This window comes from Contarinia nasturtii, unplaced genomic scaffold, assembly GCF_009176525.2.
Source record: "Contarinia nasturtii isolate CC-2019 unplaced genomic scaffold, AAFC_CNas_1.1 Cnas_scaffold_1500, whole genome shotgun sequence".
NCBI lineage: Eukaryota > Metazoa > Arthropoda > Insecta > Diptera > Cecidomyiidae > Contarinia > Contarinia nasturtii.
In genome coordinates, this window is record NW_022198836.1 from 544,688 (window position 1) to 566,054 (window position 21,367).

Consider the following 21,367-nt stretch of genomic DNA (forward strand, 5'->3'; position numbering starts at 1 on the left):
AAGCTTGTGGCTGTTCTTGACTAGTGTTAACGATTTCTGGTTCATTTTCTAGAAGATCTACTGTTTGAACTATATTCTCGCTAATAATGGTTAATGGTTCATCCACTTGGAGCTCTGACTCTTTATTTGCGGCGTCAATTTCAGTCTGGATCAATATTTCAGTGGTGTGAGTCACAGTTTCTGTTGGACGAGATTCTTCGTCGTCGGAGAAATGCATGGGCTCCATATTTTCCATCCACATATCAGTAGATTGATCAGTTGGTAACCCAGCATACACCGCTTTCGTTTCAACCAAAGCTTGTGGCCGTTCTTGACTAGTGTTTACGGTTTTTTGTGCAATTCTTTCAATAAAGTCAGTGCAAACATTCGAGTCATTTGCTGTTTTTTTGTCAACACCTTGAGTATTTGCTTCTTTGTTTTCCGGTTTTTTATTCATGGTTTCTATATCCTTCTGGAGTATCTTTATTTTTGTTGAGTTTGATATATCTTTGTTTATAACTTCTTCTGTAACTTCGCTCTGAGTTTGTAAGTATATATCTTTATTTAGGTGAGCATGGTCGGTCTTTTCGTTATTCAATTTTTGTAATTTGTTCTTTTGATGTTCGAACTGTATACACACTTGATGAATTCTTTCAGCATTAGTTAATGCATATGTATCGTAATAGTATTTCATTGAGTTGGAGTATGCTATTATGGTTTTATTCGTTGTGGAGAAATTAACCAAATTATCATCATACTTGTAGGTTAGTTTTTGATATTCGACGTTTTTCACTGCTTGAGCTACATTTTCTTTGCTTTCTATGTCTATTCGTGTTCTGAAATACTCGCGTTCTGCATCTTTGATGAGGCCATAATCTAGTAGAGGTCGTTCACTTACCCAAATATTTTGTTGTGCATTTGTTATTGACAAACTTTCTTCTTTCTTCGATTTTTCTTGTGTTCTAATTTTATTATTATCTGTTGATACTGTTGAAACGTGAGTGCTTATTATATCTTTGTTAGTGGAATTTGCAACCTCATGGACATTTTTTACCTCAAGATTTAAATCACATTCCAATTTCAAAATATCCATCGCCTTAGTATTTACAAGTGTGTCTTTCACCAATTGCAAATATATTTGATAATTTCGTTCTGCTTCATTTAGATGGATTTTATCATACGTACAAACATCTAACAATGGTTTGTCTACAATTTGACTGTTAGTTTCTTTTAAATGAGTTAGTTTATAAGACTCTTTGTTATAAGCATTGTTTTTAACTGTGCTATTATACATTGATTGTGTTTTCTTTGATCTATGTGCTTCAATTTCAAAAAATTGGCGCTCTGCATCTCGAACTTTTACATAGTCAGAATGCATAATTTCATATTCCCATGTAAATTTATTGTCTTTTTTGGGTATTTTATCTGTTTTAAAATCAATGGGTTCTTCAATAGAAACATTCAAGTCGACTTGTTCAAATGGAACAGTATGATACGATAACTTTGGAATTTCTTCACATTTGCTTACATCTTCTTCAAATATCGGACACACATTAACTTTGGTTGAAGAATATTCATTATCCGGTGCAAGTATAGGCTCTTCATCTTCAAGCATCCGCAAATCAATCGACTGATCAATAACTAAACCTGCATATTGTTTTTTGTTTTCGATTATATCAGTTTCTACTCTATTTTCAATAAAATCAGTTGACCTTGAAATTTGCTGATCTGATAGCCCACATTCCCCAAATTGTAGGCACTCATTGTTTCTTACTTTTCCAATGTAAGTTTTGTCGGAAAATTCTTTTTTCATATCATCTTTATCGAACATATTTGGTTCTTGCTCGAGATGTATACTTTTTTCTTGCTTTATTGTTCTTGTGATTTGAGCACTTACGACTGGAAGATCTAATTTCATTTGTACAATAGGTTGATGGAGCTTTTCTTCGTGTTCTATAAGAACGATTTTTCGTGTGTGTTTTGAATGTTCATTTGTATTTTTATAAATATCTTCGTTTATTTTAATTGTGCTAATATCATTATTACGTATTTTACGATTTTGTGTCAGTGTGTTGCTTGTAGTATCATATTTATTAATAGTGACAACATCAACATCTTTAAATGCTTCTGCAAAAACATTGTCACATTCATTTTCAGGATCTTGATTTCCAGAACTAGGTTTTAAAGTAAATGTCACTGTTTTTCTCTTAGTTTTCTTTTTCTTTTTCGATCTGAATTTTTTAGATATTTCCGAAGGATCGATGTGTTTTTGATCGGATGTGGTAATTCCAATTATGCTTTCTTTAGTGATACTTGGTTTTGAAAGATTTTCCAAAGCATTTTTCTCACAAATATTTGCTACAACAATACAGCTTTCGCTTTTATCTTCTTTTTGCATGTTAAATTTTTTATCACTAGAAAGTATAAATTTACTATCATTATATGAATCTTTTATTAAATTTTCACTGGATTTGTAATTTGTTTGCGTTGAGGTAGTAGGTTTATTGTCAAAAACTTCACTTGTCAACTTATGCGTTTTATTTTTATTGAATTTGTGATCACTTTTCTCTATAAGAATTTTCCGTTTTAATGAGCGAATCATATGTTTCGGTTGGTCTTTCTGATTCTTAGTTTGAATTGATGAATCAGGTTTTTGACGAGGATTTTCCATTATATCTATGAATTTTTGACTTGATTTCTTTGTGTCCAATCCTTTTGTTAAAATTTGAGCCCAAGAAAATGGCTCTGTTTGTGTCAATAAACTAGAAAAAGTTTCTTCTTTTGCCATCGTTTTCTTTGAATTTTCAGAAGTCGGTAGGTATTCATCTTTTAATGCTGACTCTAGTGGGGATTTGGTGATTACATGATCACTTGCTTGGCTGCATACGTCTATATTTTCAACAATGTTTTCAGCAACTTCTCTTGAACTATCTGTAGTAATTGGCGTTGCAAATTCTTCAATCATATCAACACTACCAAACTGTAATTCAAAATTATCATCTTCATAAACAGCATGTGGCAAAACACGTTCGCGTTCTTGATAATAGTGTGGCGACTGTGGTCGCCGCATAGATTGCTCATAAATAATAGTTGACGTGCTTAGATTTTGAGCATTTGATGGTGTCAAATATTTATCGGAAGCGAAGTAGCTATGTTGGCTCAAATCTGGTTCAGTTAAATGCTGTATTGATTCCGAAAAAATCCTCGGTACATTTAAAAATGGCTGCGCATCATTTTCATATTGCTTCAGAGATGGAACATAATTTACATTGGTGGTTTCAAATGATGGATTTTCTTGATCATTCAACATTTCCTTTTCAAGTCCCATAACATTTTCGTGAGATAGTTCATCACTCAACGCTTGTTGACTTGGATAATGTGAAATTTTTGATGTACTTGTGGTTTTTTGTATATTTTCATCGTATAACGGAATATTGATGGTATTATCGAAGGGATGTTTTTGATATACACTATCTATGTCACTACTAGTTTGTAGAGATTTTTGTTCTTCACATTTACTCAAAGATGCAACACTAATCGGTGGTTTTTCGAATTGCACGATCGAAGCATGTTGAACTTCAAGTCCTCTTAAAACTTCTGAATATGTTGTCGAACCAGGCTCCCATAAAGGGCTTTTTGACCGAGCTTGATAATTAACTGGTACTGTGATTCGAGAATGTGACATTGGTTGTGATATTTCAACATTGTTGGTCGGTCTTAAATTGGTCCTACCTACTACTGAGTACATTTTTATATTTTTGCCTTTGCGATGACCAACTGTCTTCGGACGAGAAATGTGTTCTGATTTCTTAAAATATAAATTATTTTCCTCGTTATCGCGATTTAATTCTGAAATATTCACGCTATGTGTAGTAGTTTTCTTTAAATTTGATAAATCATGCAGTTGAGGATACATTTGTTTATCGGTATTTGGTATATCGTACCGTTGAATATTACCTTCGTGATATGTGAGTATTTTCAGTTTATTATTTACATGTTCAGCAATAGATTGAGCGTCTATATTTGTTGTACTCAAAATATCTGTTGATTGATATTCGAGATTTGGTTTTAATATATCCATATTACTAGCATAAGATACAGGACTTGAATGTCTCGACAATACATCAGCATAGGTTTGGTTCAATGCATTATTCTGCAGCATTCTCGATTCGGTAGATGCCGCACTCATGCCATATGGATCAGCTTGAAATGCCAGTGATGTAACAGCTGAGAGCTTATTCAGGTTTCGGTCGACTGAAGTTCGAAGAGCCTAATTGTTTACCATATAGGGAATACGGTCAATGTGTATTCATTGCAATTGTATGTACAAATTTTGAGTAAATTTATAAACGAATTTTAGTTGTCCCTCAATAAATAGTTCTTTGAAGCAACTTATGATATTATATATGTGGTAAGAAATTAAAGAAGTTTTCCCTAAATGTTTATAGAACATGAAGAACGCCAATTGAATAAAACCTAACACTTTATTACCAAAGTAGAATGAAACTAAAATAAAATAGAGAAAATTATTTGGTGACTGCGAAAACCCCGAAAATAAAAGACACCATTCCTTATTTTTATTAAAATTGCGCTTTTTGTTCTACGTTTATTTAATATGGCACGAACGGTATAATTACAATGATATATTACGATATAATATTTTATTTGAGCCTTTTTGGCAATAGCATTTATTTTCTTTTTTCAAGTATTTTGAATAGGTTCAGCATCAGGTGTGCCTCTCTGCACGATTAATGCAATACGTTCGATTCTTGCAGTTGATTTTGCCTTGAGTAGTTTAATGCGCTCATGATACATCTGTTGAACGTAACATTGCGCAAATAATAAAATACGTAGAACATGGGGTAGCCCAATTTTGATTTTATACATTGGTCATGATATACAAAAACGCCAATCAGACAGTAAAATACCCAAACACCAGACAAAAGTTGGTTTAGACAAGCATATCACATTGCGATAGTAAAATTAGTTGGATTAGTGATTGTGAAGTAAAATATTCAACAAAAAAAATGTGCAACCAAAACCATTATAATTGACATAAACATGTGTACGTGTTGTGCGAGTTCATTTCACCATTTAAACGATGCGTCAGATGTATGTGTGTGTAGGTGAATATGAAAAGAAAAATTAATGAAAGAAGGAATTGACCATGAACAAATAGCAATGTAAATGAGATAAATAATAGTAATAATTAAATTGAATTCTCTTTAAGATTGAATTTCTAATTTATCTCTCTCTTACTTTCTTTTTGTCTTTGCTTTTTTCAATTTTGAAAATATTCACTTTTTTAAATGAGCAAAATGAAATTTAGAAAATACTTAAGACGCAGTTGCCCAACGCAGCCACCAATGATTTATTAGAATTTACTAAAAAAAGTATTTAATAAGTGGCCAGTTTTTACCAATTTGGATGTACTTTCTACCAAAGTGAGTTAAGATTCTCTTCTCGTACTACATAAAAGATTCTAATTTTAATCTATGACAATATGATAACTAAGAACTCAACCTTTCTAATAAATAATGATTATAATATCACACTAAATAAATGATTCAAAAAAACTCTTACCTGTTGATCAGAAACTGCCTTTTCCCGATCATTTGGTAGATAAGTGGGTGCCATGACGAGTCGAAGCTGTTGTTCCTCTTGAAGGATTCGTCTACGTAGTTCTTGGATGTGTTTTTGATACTCGTCTATTTGCGATAATGATGTTTCCAGATTTTGTGCTTTATCTTTGACAATTTCTTCAAGTCTTTCCAAATCAGCAATAATACCATAGGCCGTAGTTGTAATTTTAGAATCGCCACCTATGCCGGACCGGAAGTGTACCTAATGAAATATTTCAACAATTAGTATATTAAGTGATTTTCATGGTATTTTGTTTGCTTATAGGTTTTGAACGGAACAATTACTTGTAGTTTTTCAACAGAAAGGGTAATCTTGGTTTTTTGACCGTTAATTTCAGAGAGATATTTCTCACATAATCCGTGTTGATCGCGTAATGGTTTTCTCTTAAATTGAGTAGATTCGATTGTTTCACTTATTTTGTCGATCCATACACGAATATCCTTTAGTTTACGATCACACTGTTCCCATTCTTCATATGTTTCTTGTAGTAAAGTGTTCTGTTTTGAACAAAAATAGATTACTAATCATCAGCATTTCTGTATTGTATCTCTTGAACTTACGCGTTTCAATAAAATTGCTTCTATTTCAACTTTCACATTTTCTGCTTCGACCAATTTGTTTTGTAGATCTCCACTTGACGTCACCAGTGCAATTGTTTCTAATTCTTTTCCCATTTCGCTAAGAGTCTTTCCAATTGGTTTAATGCTTTGAACGCCATTCTAAATATAAAATATGTGTAATGTGTAATAAAAAAATTAATCGATTTAACAACATTTGCAATGGTCTATTTACCATATATTCATTCATCTTTTGTCTAGCCTCGGATAGTGTAGTGACATTCAATGAAATATCAATAAATTCCTTTTTTTCGGAGGACCATTTCATAACATTTTGATATAATTTCATAAATCGGGTATATGCATCTAAAGAGTCATGAAGTTGATGTTTTTTCGCCTCTAAATCTGTACGAATTTGTTCAATTTGCTTTTCAAGTTGATCAATTGTGCATTGTATAAGTTTCTTTTCTCTATCACTTTGACTGTTGTCTGTAATTATTAATGCACATTGCTTTATAGTCTCCAATTTATCGGTAACTGACGCTAATTCCTTTTGAATATCATTTAAGATCTCCTTTAATTGTGATGGTTCCAAAGTACGATCTTGAATGCGCAGTTCGGCTTGTTGTAACCACGCTTGAATATAATCAACACCATTAAGATATTCACTTCGAACTGTTCTTGCTCGCTTAAATTCTCTTTCCTTATCAGCCATTGTTTCTGTCAAATTTTCGGCAGTTAATTCCAATGTTTTTAGTTCCTCGCTTATATCTACTGGAACAAATCCTTGTTGTTTGCTATAGGAATCTTGTGTTTGTTGTATAAGATTATGGTTTTCGTCAATAATTTTATTTACACTCAGCTGAAGTTTTTCAAGTTCCGTCTGAATTTTGTCTTGATTGTCACCATAAACATAAAGATCCGTAATCTTTTCTATCAAATCTATGACTTGGCTATTCAAATTTGATATGGTTTCCAGTAATTCGTCGAAATGTTGCAATTCCTTATCTACTTGTCCGTTGTTTTCTGATATTGCGGTTTTCAAACTAAATAATAACAAATAAAAATGAATAGAAAATATTCAAACAAAAATTAAATTAAGAAAATACCAGTTGATTTCTCAGTTTTTCTATTAAGATCAAAATATTTTTTTTCTCTGTATTATAGCGCTTGAAAATTAATTTTCGAATCATTTTTTTGAACAAAAGTGAAATACTTTCAACTGCTAAGTATGCTAAAACTCAACTAAATATTTGCTAAAGCGAAGTGTTCTACATTTCACAACGTCGGTTTGGTTACACTTGCGTTTTTTGTTCTAAAAATAAATTCGATGGTTTTCTTTAAAGAGACGAAATTTATAAAGTCAAAAAATAAACACGTGGCAAAAATTGCGTCTTTGACGAAAAATCTCAATTCCTAGAATGTGTTTTTTTTTTGTAAAATAACCTTGAAGAACCTATTTAAATGGTTTGTTATATACTTTATACAGAGAAATTACCTTGGGGTTTGTTGAAAATTAACTTGAGTTAGTTCAGTTAACTAAAATCGTTCGAATCAAGTTTCCAAGTGATTTTCACTTTCTGGATTGAAAAAGTGAAATCATGGATAACTTTGCTTCTAAAAATATTAAAAATTTAATTGCAAATAATATTAATGGCTATCGATGAACACTTCTCAAAAATGGAGGAAGTAAAAAAAATAAATAAATTTGTAGTCATTAGGACTACGTTTCGAGTGTCGATTCGTTTCTTAAATGAATGTGTTGATAGAAATTTCGATCAACTCAAGCCTTTCACGATTATACTTAAATAAATTCGGTGTGACATCACATTACCAAAATGCTTACATCATCGGTCTATTTCCATTTCAAACCAAGTGTTGCACATTCAGGAAGCTTAAAGTATTGGAGTGATTTGAATTCAATGAAAATACATACGTACACCTGCTATATAATATTTCGTTCTTTGCATGATTTATAAAATGTAAATATAGAGAGTTCTTTTTACTTTTGTGTGTTATTCTTCAGGTTTTCACTTTCATTGTTTCTCTGTATTAAACTATTCGAGTTCATCCAATGTGACGTATAGCATTTATATTTAGAATGTTCGAACGAATCATAATAATTTGTTATAGTGTATATACGATTAGGTTATTCACACCGATCAATTTAATCTATTTTACAACTTACGTCGTAAGAAATAATCTTGCCAAATAATAAGAATTTATGTTTATATTTCTTTGACCTAGGACAATATGTCTGGATTTAATCACTAAAATATGCTATAGTAAATTACTTATTTACTTACGTTGTGTACTGATTATTCAAATTGTCGAGTTTCTGCTCTATTTCTTGAGATTCTGATTTTTGTAGCGTTCCATTGAAATACGATAAAACGTATTGTGAGGCCGATACGATTTCCTTGTATGGTGTCTCAAGCTCTGAAATTTCCGCCAATAATCCCTGAAACGTGTAAACAGAGAAAATCTTCATATCTTCGAACTAAGTACTATTTCAACTGTAGGTATGCAAAAAATACTTATTTTATATAAAGTGTAGTTGAAATTATCAGCTTTTAATCAATATTAATCAATATTTCGAAAATTAATAAAAACAAAACCTGCCATTAAATTGCTTTATTTTGAATAATCAATAAAAAGCGTGATGTGGGTCAATTTGAAAATAAATAGTTAAAGTCCAACGAAGTAAATTCATTATTCGACTTAAACTGTCAATTTTTTTTATTATGTATGTATGTTGAGTCAATTTTAGTGCGTAGACATTTGTTTGGCGGAAACTATTTCGTTCAACATTCGCGGAGGTCATATTATATATTCTATAGAAATTCACTGATACGTATATAAGGCACATATGATAAAATATGAGTTTTTGTGTATTCAACATACGAATGGGACTGTGCGTCTATATGAATCAATGTCGAAAGCGAAAATAACAGAAACAATGTGTAATCGCATTAGTATCGTCGATTCTCTCGTTTTCTTCGTATCTATTTCTTTTATTCTGGCTTGTGCCATTTATTTCTTGATATTCACGAATACAATGTTGATGAATATATCTTGAGCTTGTAAATGAAATGTGTGAAGTTAAAATTTAGACGATGATGTAATTTTTCAGTGTCAGTGCAACTCATTTATAATCATACTCCCCTTCGAAAGCAACGAAAAACATAAGAGAAATCTTTTAATATGAAATTCGTTTTGAATTGAAAATGAAAAAAAAAAAAAAAATACATGCTTACGAACGATATTTCCAAACCTCTTATTATATCAAATAATATATGTATACCTGATAAATGTCCTTCGTGTCGAGCAAATGTTGTCTCGATTTCACAACAAAATCGATATTGCTGATTTTTTCTTCGATGCGATTTAGTTGGCTCTGGAACAATTCGATGCGTTTCTCAAAATCTTGCCAATGATTGCTCAGGACAGTTAGTGTTTCAATACTATTTTCCAATTCGTTTAACTTTTTATCCCAATCACTGTTCAAATCGGTAATTTCGTCGTAAATTTGAGTATGATTCAAAGAATCTGCCAATCTCATTAAATCTTGGGCGCGTTGGTTCGCTGTTTCTAATTTGTTTTGTTTCGACTGTTTTTAATAGAATTATAACAATATTATTGAATCATTATACATCCAAATTACAAATATATAGAAATTTTTTATATTCACTTTGATTATTATCAATTTTATTCTTCTAAAATATTAAAAAAAAATATTGTCTAAATACGCCTAACTATCGGTTTGAAGTTTATAATGCGACTGTGTTTATTATTTACTAGACTGCCATTACCGGCTTGTAAAACACATCAAAAGCCAGCGAAAAATATACAAAGACGTGAGAAATGCCGATTTCCATATAAAATTGTATATATATCAATGTCTGTATCGATGTCGTCACTTTAAACAACCAACTACATGCATACAAAATTCATTCTCCATCGAAACTACGCAATATTCTGTATATGCATGTGTTTTCAGGCAAATCGATATCTATACAAACATTCGTATATGTACAAACATTCGTATATTTTCATTCGTGCTTTCGTTGTGTCCATCTTAACATAAGTTTTTTTGTTGTTTTTTTTTGGAATGTCGGTTTGAAAAAAACTAGTCATTCGCAAACTAAATCATGACATCACTTGAACGAGGACAACGAAGTAATAAAATACACAGTCGAACTTAATTTTCGACAATAATCATAATGGCTAATTCTCATTAATTGGGTAATATTTATAATATAAATTTTATATATATGAAAAAATGAATATATTGTTTGTAATTAGTTAAGAAAAATTATACTTGCCTTAAGATCAAGGAGAATATTTGAAATATTTCTCAAATTGTTTTGAATGTTTGACAAACTATCAGCAGGGTCAAGTCTCATTTGTATGCCATCCAAAATATTTCGTATTGCACTTAACGTGTCGCGATACGTTTCCCAGTCATTTTGATGTTTCTCGAATTGTGAACGTTGATGCTTTGCTGAATTTAATGTTTTATCAAGTAATTTTTTATATTGTCGAACCTCTTCTGAAAGTTCATTTTGCTCAACAGTTTGAAGTGTTGGCCATATCTTATCCACAGTGGATTGTACTGTTTGTGTAATAAGATCCCTAACTGGGCGATCATTTTCAAAAAATGAATTAAACTTATCTATGTCCGAAATTATGTTCTTGAAATCGATGCCGTGCTTGCAATTCTCAAAATGTCCTTCCGCTTGATGAATCCAATTATTGAATTCTTTTACATACTGAATATAAGTGCTGCGGTATTCTTTGCTATCTGTTAAATATTTTCTTCGATCTGAGAGTTCTTTCGGTAAATTAACAATCAAAGATCTTCCCTCCGAAAGCATATCCATTATACAAACTGGAATACCACTGTCAGCATCAATTTTTTCATCAATGGTTTGAAGTTGGTTTAAATATTCTTGGACTTCTTTGGCAAAATTGTCATGTTTGTTCATTTCTGGTACTACTGATTCGGGGTCACGTTCCAATAATGGCCGAGACTTACAAATAGATTCATTATTGTGTAACCAAAGAAGTAATGCAGATAAATCAGATGAAACTTTGTTATGTTCAGCCAATGTATTTTCATACTTTTGACGTTGATTTTTTACTTGTTGATAAAGATTTTGTAATTTATGCTTTATGATTTGGTTATTTTCGGTTATTTTATTACCATCAGCAATTGTTCCTTCAGCAGCAATTTTTTTACCTTTATCTTGTACAGAAGCCAAAACTCCTTCGCATTCTTGTATTTTTTCGACCATTTCATCATATTGATTGAGTTTATCTTCAATAGGTTTTTTGGACTTTTCTATATCAGTTATTTGAATGGCGTATTTTCCAATTGATGCATCAATTTGATCAATAAGCGCAAAGTATTGTTCACGAAGAGCATGTGCCTGTCTTAAGTTTGCTATTTGTCTCTCAACTACCGGAATAGCTTCATCATGTCTTGCTAATGTACTCGACAATTCTGGTAAATCTTCTATTTGAATGGAACTCACTTTGTTTTTGTTGTCAATTAGATCACGTAAAATACGTTCTGCAGTATTATTCAGTGCTTTCACGTCTTCTGTGTGGATTCCGATTGGTTTCTTTAATTCACATATCTCTTGTTGAATTTTATTTAAAGTATCAATACAACAAGCTAATTTTTCGGCTGAACTTTTGTATTTTTTAATTAGTTCTTCAATTGATTTAATACGATCGGTTATTATTGGCTTGTTAAATTTATCCTTTATCGCTTTCAATTGCTCATTTAATTTCATTTTATCAACATTGTTCAATTCTGGTAAAATAGTTTTTCCACGTTCATTCAAACCGTTCAAAATTGATCGCATACTTTCCCTTTGCTTTTTCAATTTTTCGAATTCCGACAATTTTTCCTCCAACATAGGTAAACTTCGCATTTGAACATCGTTTTGTGTGCAAACTTGAATTTCGTTTAGCCAGTCTTCCAATTTAGATACATCATCTTCCAGAAGTTTCCGTTCTTCCATTGCAACTGATAATTGTTTTATTGTCGTAGCTACCTCATTTTTTAAATCAGTATAGTCTTTGACCAATCCTTCGAGTATGATTTCAAGTGGTTCTTTATTGGGACAGTGTTTCAAGATATTTTGTACTTGCTTGTTAATTTCATTCATTTGATCGGTTCCAGATTTCAAAATTTCACATTCGTTGACCTTGGCAATTTGGATATCATCTTCAACGGCTTTTGAATGAAACGGAACTGTGTTAGGCTGTTTTCTGGTTTCCACCAACTTTGTTCGCAGCCATGTTTTAAATTTCTCCACATCAGTCTCAAATGATTTCAAACGTTGAATAGCAGCACTAGTCACATCCATTTCGGATACAATAACGTCGGTTAGTTTCTTGTGCTTACTGCATATGTCACGTAATTCGTTATCTAATTGAGACTTTTCCAATGATTCTAAGTCACTTTGAATGTTTGTCACTCGTCTTTTGAGTGTATCGGCAAGTACTTGTTTGACATCGGCATCTTTGGAAACTGCTTTAAGTTTATGCAAGTATGCAGTCAACAGATTTTGGTCGGAACTAACAGTTTGTGGTTCTTGTAGTTTATCGAGTTGTTGAGATATCCAACTATTAAGCTGATCAATTTCAGATTGTATAGATTGAATTCCTTTGTTGGTTGCAGCAATCATTTGTGCTTTTCGAGCGACTCTTTTTATGATATCATTGTATTTGCGATCCGTAGACTTTAGTTTTTCTTCAATCTAAAGAAGCAGAAGAATATTAAATTTAAGTTGGATATCAAAATTGGCGCAGCAGAGAAATCAAATTTTATATGTAGTTAAATCAAATCTTTATCATCATTGTACGATACGATTAAATAAACATGATGATGTATGTGACTTACTTGTTGTTCGTCTAAATTGTTTATAACCTCCGACACTTTCTGCGCATTTTGTTTAAGGTCGTCCAACTTCTGCAACCCATCAATTTCACATTCGTTTTGGATCAAAGCAATTGCATCAAGTTTTTGTACGCAGTTCAAACCACTTCCAATATCAATGGCATCTATTTTCTTGATTATACTATCAAAATATGTATTCAAATCGCTAGCACATTGACGGTAAGTTTCAATTATATTTTGACCTGATGTTTTTAAAGCAATTGCATCCATTAAATCATTTTCTAATTTGTCGAGTTGTTGTTCAATATCAGAATTATCATCATCAGCAACTACACCACAAAGAATATAACATTGAAAATAACATCAGTGTAATAGTTAACAATTTTAAAAAATATGTTGAGTCCAAAGTTTTTGACGAAAATAAAATGAAACCAGAACATACAATTCATCAAAAGATTGTCAAATAAAAATTTACTTTTTTCGCTTTTCTGGTGTGAAAGGAGTTGCGTATTTAGTACGAATTAGCACAAAATCATATGGCATTTTACATCGTGTGTACTAAAAAAATGCTTATTTTCGGCAACTCCTTTGCTCAAGATTGCATGAAATTGTTCTCAGCTCATTCTAGCTCATTCATATACATTGAAATATTTTTGATGCATCGATTTTCTGTTTTTGAAAATTAAAAAGACGGCTAGTGCTTTCATTGAAAAATTTCGAACTTCAAGTTGAGCGGGGTGAAAATGAGGAGAGTGTCGGCCAAAGTACCAGAATAAAAATTGTTACATTCGACCAGGTCTACAAAAGCCGCACTAGCCGTCTTTTTGATTTTCAAAAACAAAAAATCGATGCACCCTAATGAACATCTATAGATGGTGTTAACTCTTTTTGCTAGGCCCCGCTCTAAAGCGGACTTATTTATATATAGTTGGGAGTTAAATAATAACTTTTTATATATAAATAATTGCTACAATATAACTTACAGGATCCAGTCATTTCAGTCATCAACTGAGCTCGTTTGTCACCAATTGCGTTTAATAAGTCATTCATTGCAATAATTTCTTGCTTTGAAGCTTCTGGTCGAAGTTTAAGCGGTTTTGATACCCAATCAGCAATGTTCTGCTCTTGTTTCTTTATCCAGTCTTGAAGTTCATTCCGTTGCTTCTGAAGTTGATCCAATTCGTCAACGGTTGATTGAAGTCCGCTCACGATAGATTGAATCTAATTGATGTACATACATTATATAATATTGATTTTAAAAGCCAATGGCGTTTAAAGTACTAAATTACCTGATCGATCAAGTCTTCTAATTTTCCACGTATAATCAACTCTTTTTCGGGGATCATTGGAATATTTGACTCCACAGGGCTACTCGGCCTACTAATGCTAGCTGTTGCTGTTTCACAAGCTTTTACCGCAAGTGCTAGACGGGATTTCTCTGCTTGTAATTTATTGTGCAATATTTGTGCAGATTTTAGTTGATCTTTGGCCATATCCAAAGTTATAGCTGGTTCATCCAAATCTTCAAATGTAGATTCATACTCTTCTAGATTCTTTTGAATGCTATCCAGAATATTTTCATATTCTTCGAATTTAGCAAGTGATTCTTGAAGACGATTTCGAATTTGAACAGATGTACTTAATAATGAGTCGTAACTGTCTTGTACATTTTTCAATTGGGTAGAAATAACTGATCTGATTTTTGGTGAACTTTTTTCATACCGTTCAATTTGATTATAGCCTTTGGCCTTTAAATCATCAATATTTGACTGATATTTTTGAATTTCAATCATCAATATTTCATGTTGATCTATTTGTTCTTGAGTTTGAAGACGGTTCGTAATATACAAAGAATTGTGAGCCATTAGTTGGAAGGAGATTTGTAAAAGCCATTTCTCAGCATCTTGTAACTTCTGGTAGTATGCATTGTAATCATTTATTTCAGCAATAAGCCTTTGTATACGATCATCGCATTCCGTGTTCACTTTTTCCCAGCGATATTGTAAGCTGTTCACTTCGTCAACTTTACTAGAAGTTTTTGTCCATGCGCGATTCACATCATTGGCATCTCTAAGAATATGTAGGTCATCACTGCCCTTTTGTTTGATCTCTTTTGAAATGTTTTTCAAACTGTCAAGTATAGTTTTCATTTCACTCAATTCACCATGGGCATCAGCTTCAATTTGCAGTTGATTTTCAATATTAATTAACCATTTCTCAAAATTGCTCACTTGTTCTTTATGGTCTTCCCATTTATTGAGCGCAGATTTTAGCAGATCTATAGTATTTTTTATATTTTCGGTGAAGTTTAAGTAATGGCTCTTTAAATCACCCATATGCGATTGAAGTACATCTTGTTTATCTTCTGGAGTTAAATTCATTGCTTTTGTGAAAGCTTCCTGAACTATATTAAGTAGTTGTTTACCTTCAGGCAAACGGCTTGACAAATTCTAAAATTAACAGTTAACAATTATTACTTAGTCATTTTTATAATCATAATTGACAGCCTAATAGTAAAATCGAAATGGAAGAACTTGAGCGTAAAAACATGATGCAAATTCTTCAGCGTATATAGAGAACTTTCGAATTTTAGAACAAAAGGAGTTTGTAAAAAACTGAGCTTTTGCTCTCAAGTTTGTCTATAGTTTTTTTTCCTTGCAACAATCGGGATTTTGTTTTTACGCCGAAAAAATTGATTTTTTTATACGCGTGTGATACGATAGTGTCATTCCAGCGGTCTTCCGTGTGTTTCATACAAGCCTCCCATGTAAATGGTAAAAAATCGTGAAAAATGAAAACAAATAATTTTTTTTTCTTCAATTCTCAAATACTACTCAACTTTCTGTATCACCTGGTGAAATCAGAATAAAAAAATCGCGTTTCTTATCATACAAATCACGATCCGGATTTTTTTCACTGTTTGAGTGCTCTATACCGAGTCTCCGAGAGTTTCATATAAACTTGCCATGTGATACCTATTGATTAGTGAGTGAATACCAATCGTGATTGAATCAATAGGTGTCATTTGGCTATTGCAAGGCGAGTTTATATGTAACTCTCGGAGACTCGGTATAGTGCACTCAAAGAGTAAAAAACAACAGATTTTTTTCTCAATTCTTATACACAACTATTTTTATTGCGCAGCAGAATATGAATATGAGTTGTGTTGGCTGTACACAATTATACATGCAATGCGAGCGAGATAGCATTAGACAACGATTTGGGTGATAGAGATAGCAAATTTCTACATTCTGATCACACCAAATAAAATAGAGCATTTAGTTGTGAATACTGTATAAGAATTGAGAAAAAAATCTGTTGTTTTTTACTCTTTGAGTGCACTATACCGAGTCCCCGAGAGTTTCATATAAACTTGCCTTGCAATAGCCAAATTACACCTATTGATTCAATCACGTTTGGTATTCACTTACTAATAGGTATCACATGGCAAGTTTATATGAAACTCTCGGAGACTCGGTATAGAGCACTCAAACAATGAAAAAAATCCAGATCGCGATTTGGATGATAAGGAATGCGATTTTTTTATCTACATGATCGTAGGTATATGGTCCGCCTCGCTCATAAAAAAATCCAATTTGTCGGCGTAAAAACAAAATTCCGATTGTTGCGAGCAAAAGAACTATAGACAAACTTGAGAGCAAAAACATGATATATCGCCTATTTACTTTTGCTCGGATGTTGGGCATGTCGTGGTTTTGCTCTCAACTTTGTGTGTCGAATTTTTGCTCTCGATTATGGTATGTGGTATTGTTTTACTCCAAAAAAATTAAGTCTTCGTTTTACTATTAGGCTGTCAGTTATGCTTGATGCATGTAAAAAAAGACTCGAATATTACGTACAGTGATTGCAAGTAGTTTTTGTCTGGTTTCGTTTTCATCTCCAATACCTGCACATTCTTCGAGTGTTTCATTTGCATTTGCCAACCATATATCCATCTCTTTTTTATAGTTCAGAAAATCTGTATGGTCGGTTATACCTTTTTCAATCTTTGCTACAAGACCTACAGAAATGAAATAAATAATATGCAATCTGAACTTAATGTGTTCTCAATTCAAATAGTACATACCATTCTAATCATTAAGCTTAGAAAACTTGTAATGACAAAATGATTTAAGGAATTACCTTGAGCATCGGTCAAAAGTTTGGAATACTTCATTTGTGGTTCAACAGTTTGATCACGAATTTTCGAAAAAGCACTAATTTCTACGAGATTTTCGCAAATATCGTTAAGTTCCTCAATTGAATCACCATATGCCGAAATTTCAGCGAGGATATTCTATATAATACATACAAGGTAAATTAGCAAGGAGTTGATGAGTTTAGTTAGTTACAGCGATTGTGTATGGACAAGATAACGCATTTTATAGACAATAATGAGCTTACCTTGCAACGTGCAAGATCATCAGACGTTTTGTTTTCGGCTTCATTTTCAGCTTTAACACGATCTGTAGTTGCATCGATCCATTTGGTAACTGTATCAATTTTACTGTTAACTTTATCCCATGCCGTAATACAATGGTTTAAATTTGAGTGAGCATTTGCTAACATTGTTGTTAGCTCATTCCAATCACATCCCAATTGCTTAATATCTCGATTGATTGCATCTTGTCCTTCTTCATCTGTCAATGGTTTAACATTTTGGCTCAATTCTATTGCGGTTTCCATAAGAATTTTGCCTTCAGGCATGGAAAGATCTACTCGTTCTAGTTGCTCCAATTTTTGCAGTATCTCAGTATGATCACCATGTGCGTCAAAACATTGTTGAATTTCCAAACGCTCCTTGCGAATCCAATCATAAATTTCAGCAAATGCCTGTTTACTTTTCTCATGATTGTTAACCTATGTTGAAACAGGATTAAAACAAGGATAAAAAATAGGTTAAAACTGGTATATATTTTATACACACAAATGCACATATACATACATGATTTTCCAATGTTTCAATCATTGAATTAATTCGATCTTGTACGTTTTCAAATCGTTCCAATACTTTTTCAAAATCTGATTGATTCAGGTTACCGTCTTCGTTAATTTTGTTTTGAATTTTTCCAATAATTTCATTGTATCCATTCAAATCACGTTGCAGGCTACGAAATTTATCTAAGGCTGACCGCTTGTCAACAAAATCATTACTGTCGATGGCAATAATTGGCTCAATTTCATCCAACCAATCAACAATAACCTTGTACAACTGAGCAAGTTCTTCAAGTTTTGCAGCCCTAGCCATAAGCTGCTGTCGCACATTATTAATATCAATCAATAGTTTTTCAAAATCGTCCTTCAAACTTTCTGTATCTTCTTGAATTTTGGAAGCACCATTTGCTTCTGTATTCAGAACCACTTTTTCTTTCAATTCCAACACATACCGTAGCTTATTCTGACCTTGCTCGAAACCTTGACGTAGTGATTTCACTGTATTCAACTTGATTTGAATTTCGGTCAAAGTGTTGGGTATATCCTGGCAATCGTTGAGTTTTTCACGTGTCTTTTCAATCCAATATTGACACTCTTCGTACAATGTATGATGTTGATGATGTTCTTGGTAGAAAAGTTCTAAGCGTCTCATTATTTCTTTTGCTAGAGATAGCAGGGCATTGTATTTCGTTGTAAGCTGAGTTACTGGATTGCTGACTCGTGCATCAGAACATGTTTCCAACAATTTTTGGGCTAGCAAATTTAATCGATCTAACTCCTTTTGCCAATCAAATAAAACCTATGAATAAAAAAATTGTATAAATATAGTACGAATTGTTAAAAATGCAGTAAAGTATCATTAAGAAGAATTTTGTATGAAAAAAATTACCTGTAATTGGCCTTGGAATTCTTCCAAAACAATTTTCTTGCCCTCAAGACTATCCTGTAATCGATTAAAGGACTGTATGAGGTCTTCAGTTTTTGTCAGCCAGTTGAAAGCTTCTTTGTACTGATCTTGATATTCACTCCATTTTACGAGTGCCACATTTATACAATCTTTTCCTTGGCTTACACAATTCCTATGTTGACAGAAAGGAAGTTGAAAAATGAAATTAACTCATTTATATTGAATAAAATAAACGATTCATGAACGGTTAGGACTTACACATAGTTATCGAATTCCTCTTGCAAAAATGTCATTGCTTCATCTATAATCTCTTTGTCTTCCGGTTCCGAAATTTTACATGCTATCTCGCATTGTTCAAAGATTTTATCTAACTTATTTTTTCCGTAAGGAATTTCATTTTCTAATACAATGATTTGATTGAGTTTACTAGACAATGTTTCCTTATCACCAGTTGGTTCAGCATACTTTGTTAAACTATCTTTGGCATTACGAAGCCACTGAGAAAATTCATTTTCTGCATCAATCAATGCCTGATGCTTATCAATTTCTTCTTTTTGTTTTTCATATAAGTCTTTCGCTTGTTTGGTCAGGGTTTCGTATTTATTTGAAATGTCTGATGCTGGTGTCCCTTGCATTAAATCAGACGCCTTGGATGTAACTGACTGTATCATTGGTTCAAATGAAACAATATCTTGCACTATATTATTTGTTTGCCGTAAATTGGCACGCCGTTCATTCAATCCACAGCTTAAATTTGCTTGGCCTCTTCTTGTCTTGGGAACTTTCTGTTCACATACTTGAAGCAATTTTGCTTCTCGTTCGGTTATCCACTCCTGAAGATGTGAATAACTTGAATTATAATCGGCCCATTGCAACAAGTTTGTTTCCAAATTAACTTTTGCAGTTGACATCTTTTTCACCAAACGTTCCCATTCACTTTGGATTTCTTTTATTTGATTGTTGATGTCATCACGTCCATCTGATCGTGTGCCTCTTATGACCTTTTCTCCGGTATTCACTGTCGAATGAATTAATGATTGACCCTCTTCGCGTTTAGCTAATAAATCTTGAATTTGATTTAATCGATGCTGTAGAGTTTCTTTACTATTCGATGGTTCACTACAACTTCTAATCGTTACCCAAGCTTTTTCAATCCAATCTTTTGCATTTTCATGATATTGATCGTATTCTTTGTGTAATTCAAAGTTATTCTCGACTTTTTTCAGAGTGTCTTTGGCTAAATTGAACACAATTGAAAACTTTGAGTTAAGTGTCGACAACTGATTATTAATATAAGTGTCTAGGTGTGATGATAATAATGGAGCGGATGATGTTTTTAATTTCTCAATATCAGATTGACCCTTTTCTAAACGACTTAAAATATTACGCATGTCGTCTACTTGTTTTTGTTTCTCATTTCGGTTCGATTGTAGAGCAATTTTATGATTTTTTACAAGAATATCAATTTGTTGCAACCATTCTGAAATTCGATCAAATTCTTCTTTGAATTCGCGCCATTGTGTCATTGTTACTTCTAATTTGTTTCGTTGATTTAAAATGTCCTTAAATAATACTTCAAATGACTCGCGCAATGTTTTTATGTCATTTCGAATCAATTCGTTGCCTTGTTGAGATGTGCTTGCCATGCAAACTTCGCCAGTATGTATAAGATGTTCAACCAACAATTCACCTTGTGCTTTTTTATTAAGCAATGCATCCAGTGGAGCGACCGAATTTTCTATAGACAGTTTATCTGCAAGAGATTGTGGTTTCATTGCCGGCAACTTATCACGTGCTCTATTTATCCACCCAAATAAGTCATTCTTGGCTTCAATAAACAGCCGATGATCACGATATTGAGATTCGCGTTCTCTAAGCAGTTTCTTTGCTGATTCAGCCAATGTATCAAATTTTTCTAATGTTTGTAACGCTTGATATGCAGTTTGATTTGGCTGCTTTGATGATAGCATTTCTGTGACTTGAGCTTTTAAAGCGTCCGCATCAATTTTTTCCACTCTTACTTTTTCTTCCATGGATTTTATATTTTCAAGTTGAGATCGTTTTTCCGGCATTGTTGTTTGAAATTCGGATAAGTCCACCATCGACTTTTCAATCCAATCAATTGATTTAAGGATATTTTTAATTTGATCTACAAAACCAGAATATTGATTGATGGATTGATCAAGCATGGATTTAATTTCAACCATTTTGACGGCCAGGGCCGACCAATCGTTTTGAAGTTGAGCTAAACTTTTATTTATTGGCTCATGTCCAAGAGGTGCAGTTGTTAGCAAAACTGGTTGTGCCATTTCAACAATACCTTGAACCTTTTGTAATGCATTAAAAAATAAAGGAAAAACAAGTATTAGAAATAAAAAAAAATAAAAAAAATTTTTAAAACATAATACAACCGAAGACAAAAGTGTATAACAA

The 21,367-nt window shown here is 32.5% G+C and overlaps 1 protein-coding gene across 5 annotated transcripts in view; it reads right to left on the bottom strand.

Annotated features, from left to right (window-relative positions):
- Positions 1 to 21,367, bottom strand: part of LOC116346446 (nesprin-1) — an 81,550-nt gene that overhangs the window by 33,764 nt on the left and 26,419 nt on the right. For 4 of the 5 annotated variants that reach the window (XM_031776494.1, XM_031776493.1, XM_031776495.1 and 1 more), the window contains 16 exons: positions 19,193 to 21,261; positions 18,917 to 19,106; positions 18,038 to 18,826; positions 17,497 to 17,952; positions 17,236 to 17,389; positions 16,953 to 17,113; positions 14,382 to 15,542; positions 14,076 to 14,313; positions 13,096 to 13,421; positions 10,505 to 12,952; positions 9,484 to 9,789; positions 8,486 to 8,640; positions 6,415 to 7,225; positions 6,183 to 6,341; positions 5,907 to 6,119; positions 5,563 to 5,823 (listed from right to left, as the gene is read on the bottom strand). In XM_031776494.1, the coding sequence (XP_031632354.1) occupies positions 5,563 to 5,823; positions 5,907 to 6,119; positions 6,183 to 6,341; positions 6,415 to 7,225; positions 8,486 to 8,640; positions 9,484 to 9,789; positions 10,505 to 12,952; positions 13,096 to 13,421; positions 14,076 to 14,313; positions 14,382 to 15,542; positions 16,953 to 17,113; positions 17,236 to 17,389; positions 17,497 to 17,952; positions 18,038 to 18,826; positions 18,917 to 19,106; positions 19,193 to 21,261 (9,897 nt within the window). Of the gene's footprint in view, positions 1 to 4,550; positions 4,795 to 5,562; positions 5,824 to 5,906; positions 6,120 to 6,182; positions 6,342 to 6,414; positions 7,226 to 8,485; positions 8,641 to 9,483; positions 9,790 to 10,504; positions 12,953 to 13,095; positions 13,422 to 14,075; positions 14,314 to 14,381; positions 15,543 to 16,952; positions 17,114 to 17,235; positions 17,390 to 17,496; positions 17,953 to 18,037; positions 18,827 to 18,916; positions 19,107 to 19,192; positions 21,262 to 21,367 lie in introns of those variants that run through there. The other variant, XM_031776497.1, reaches the window with a different exon arrangement.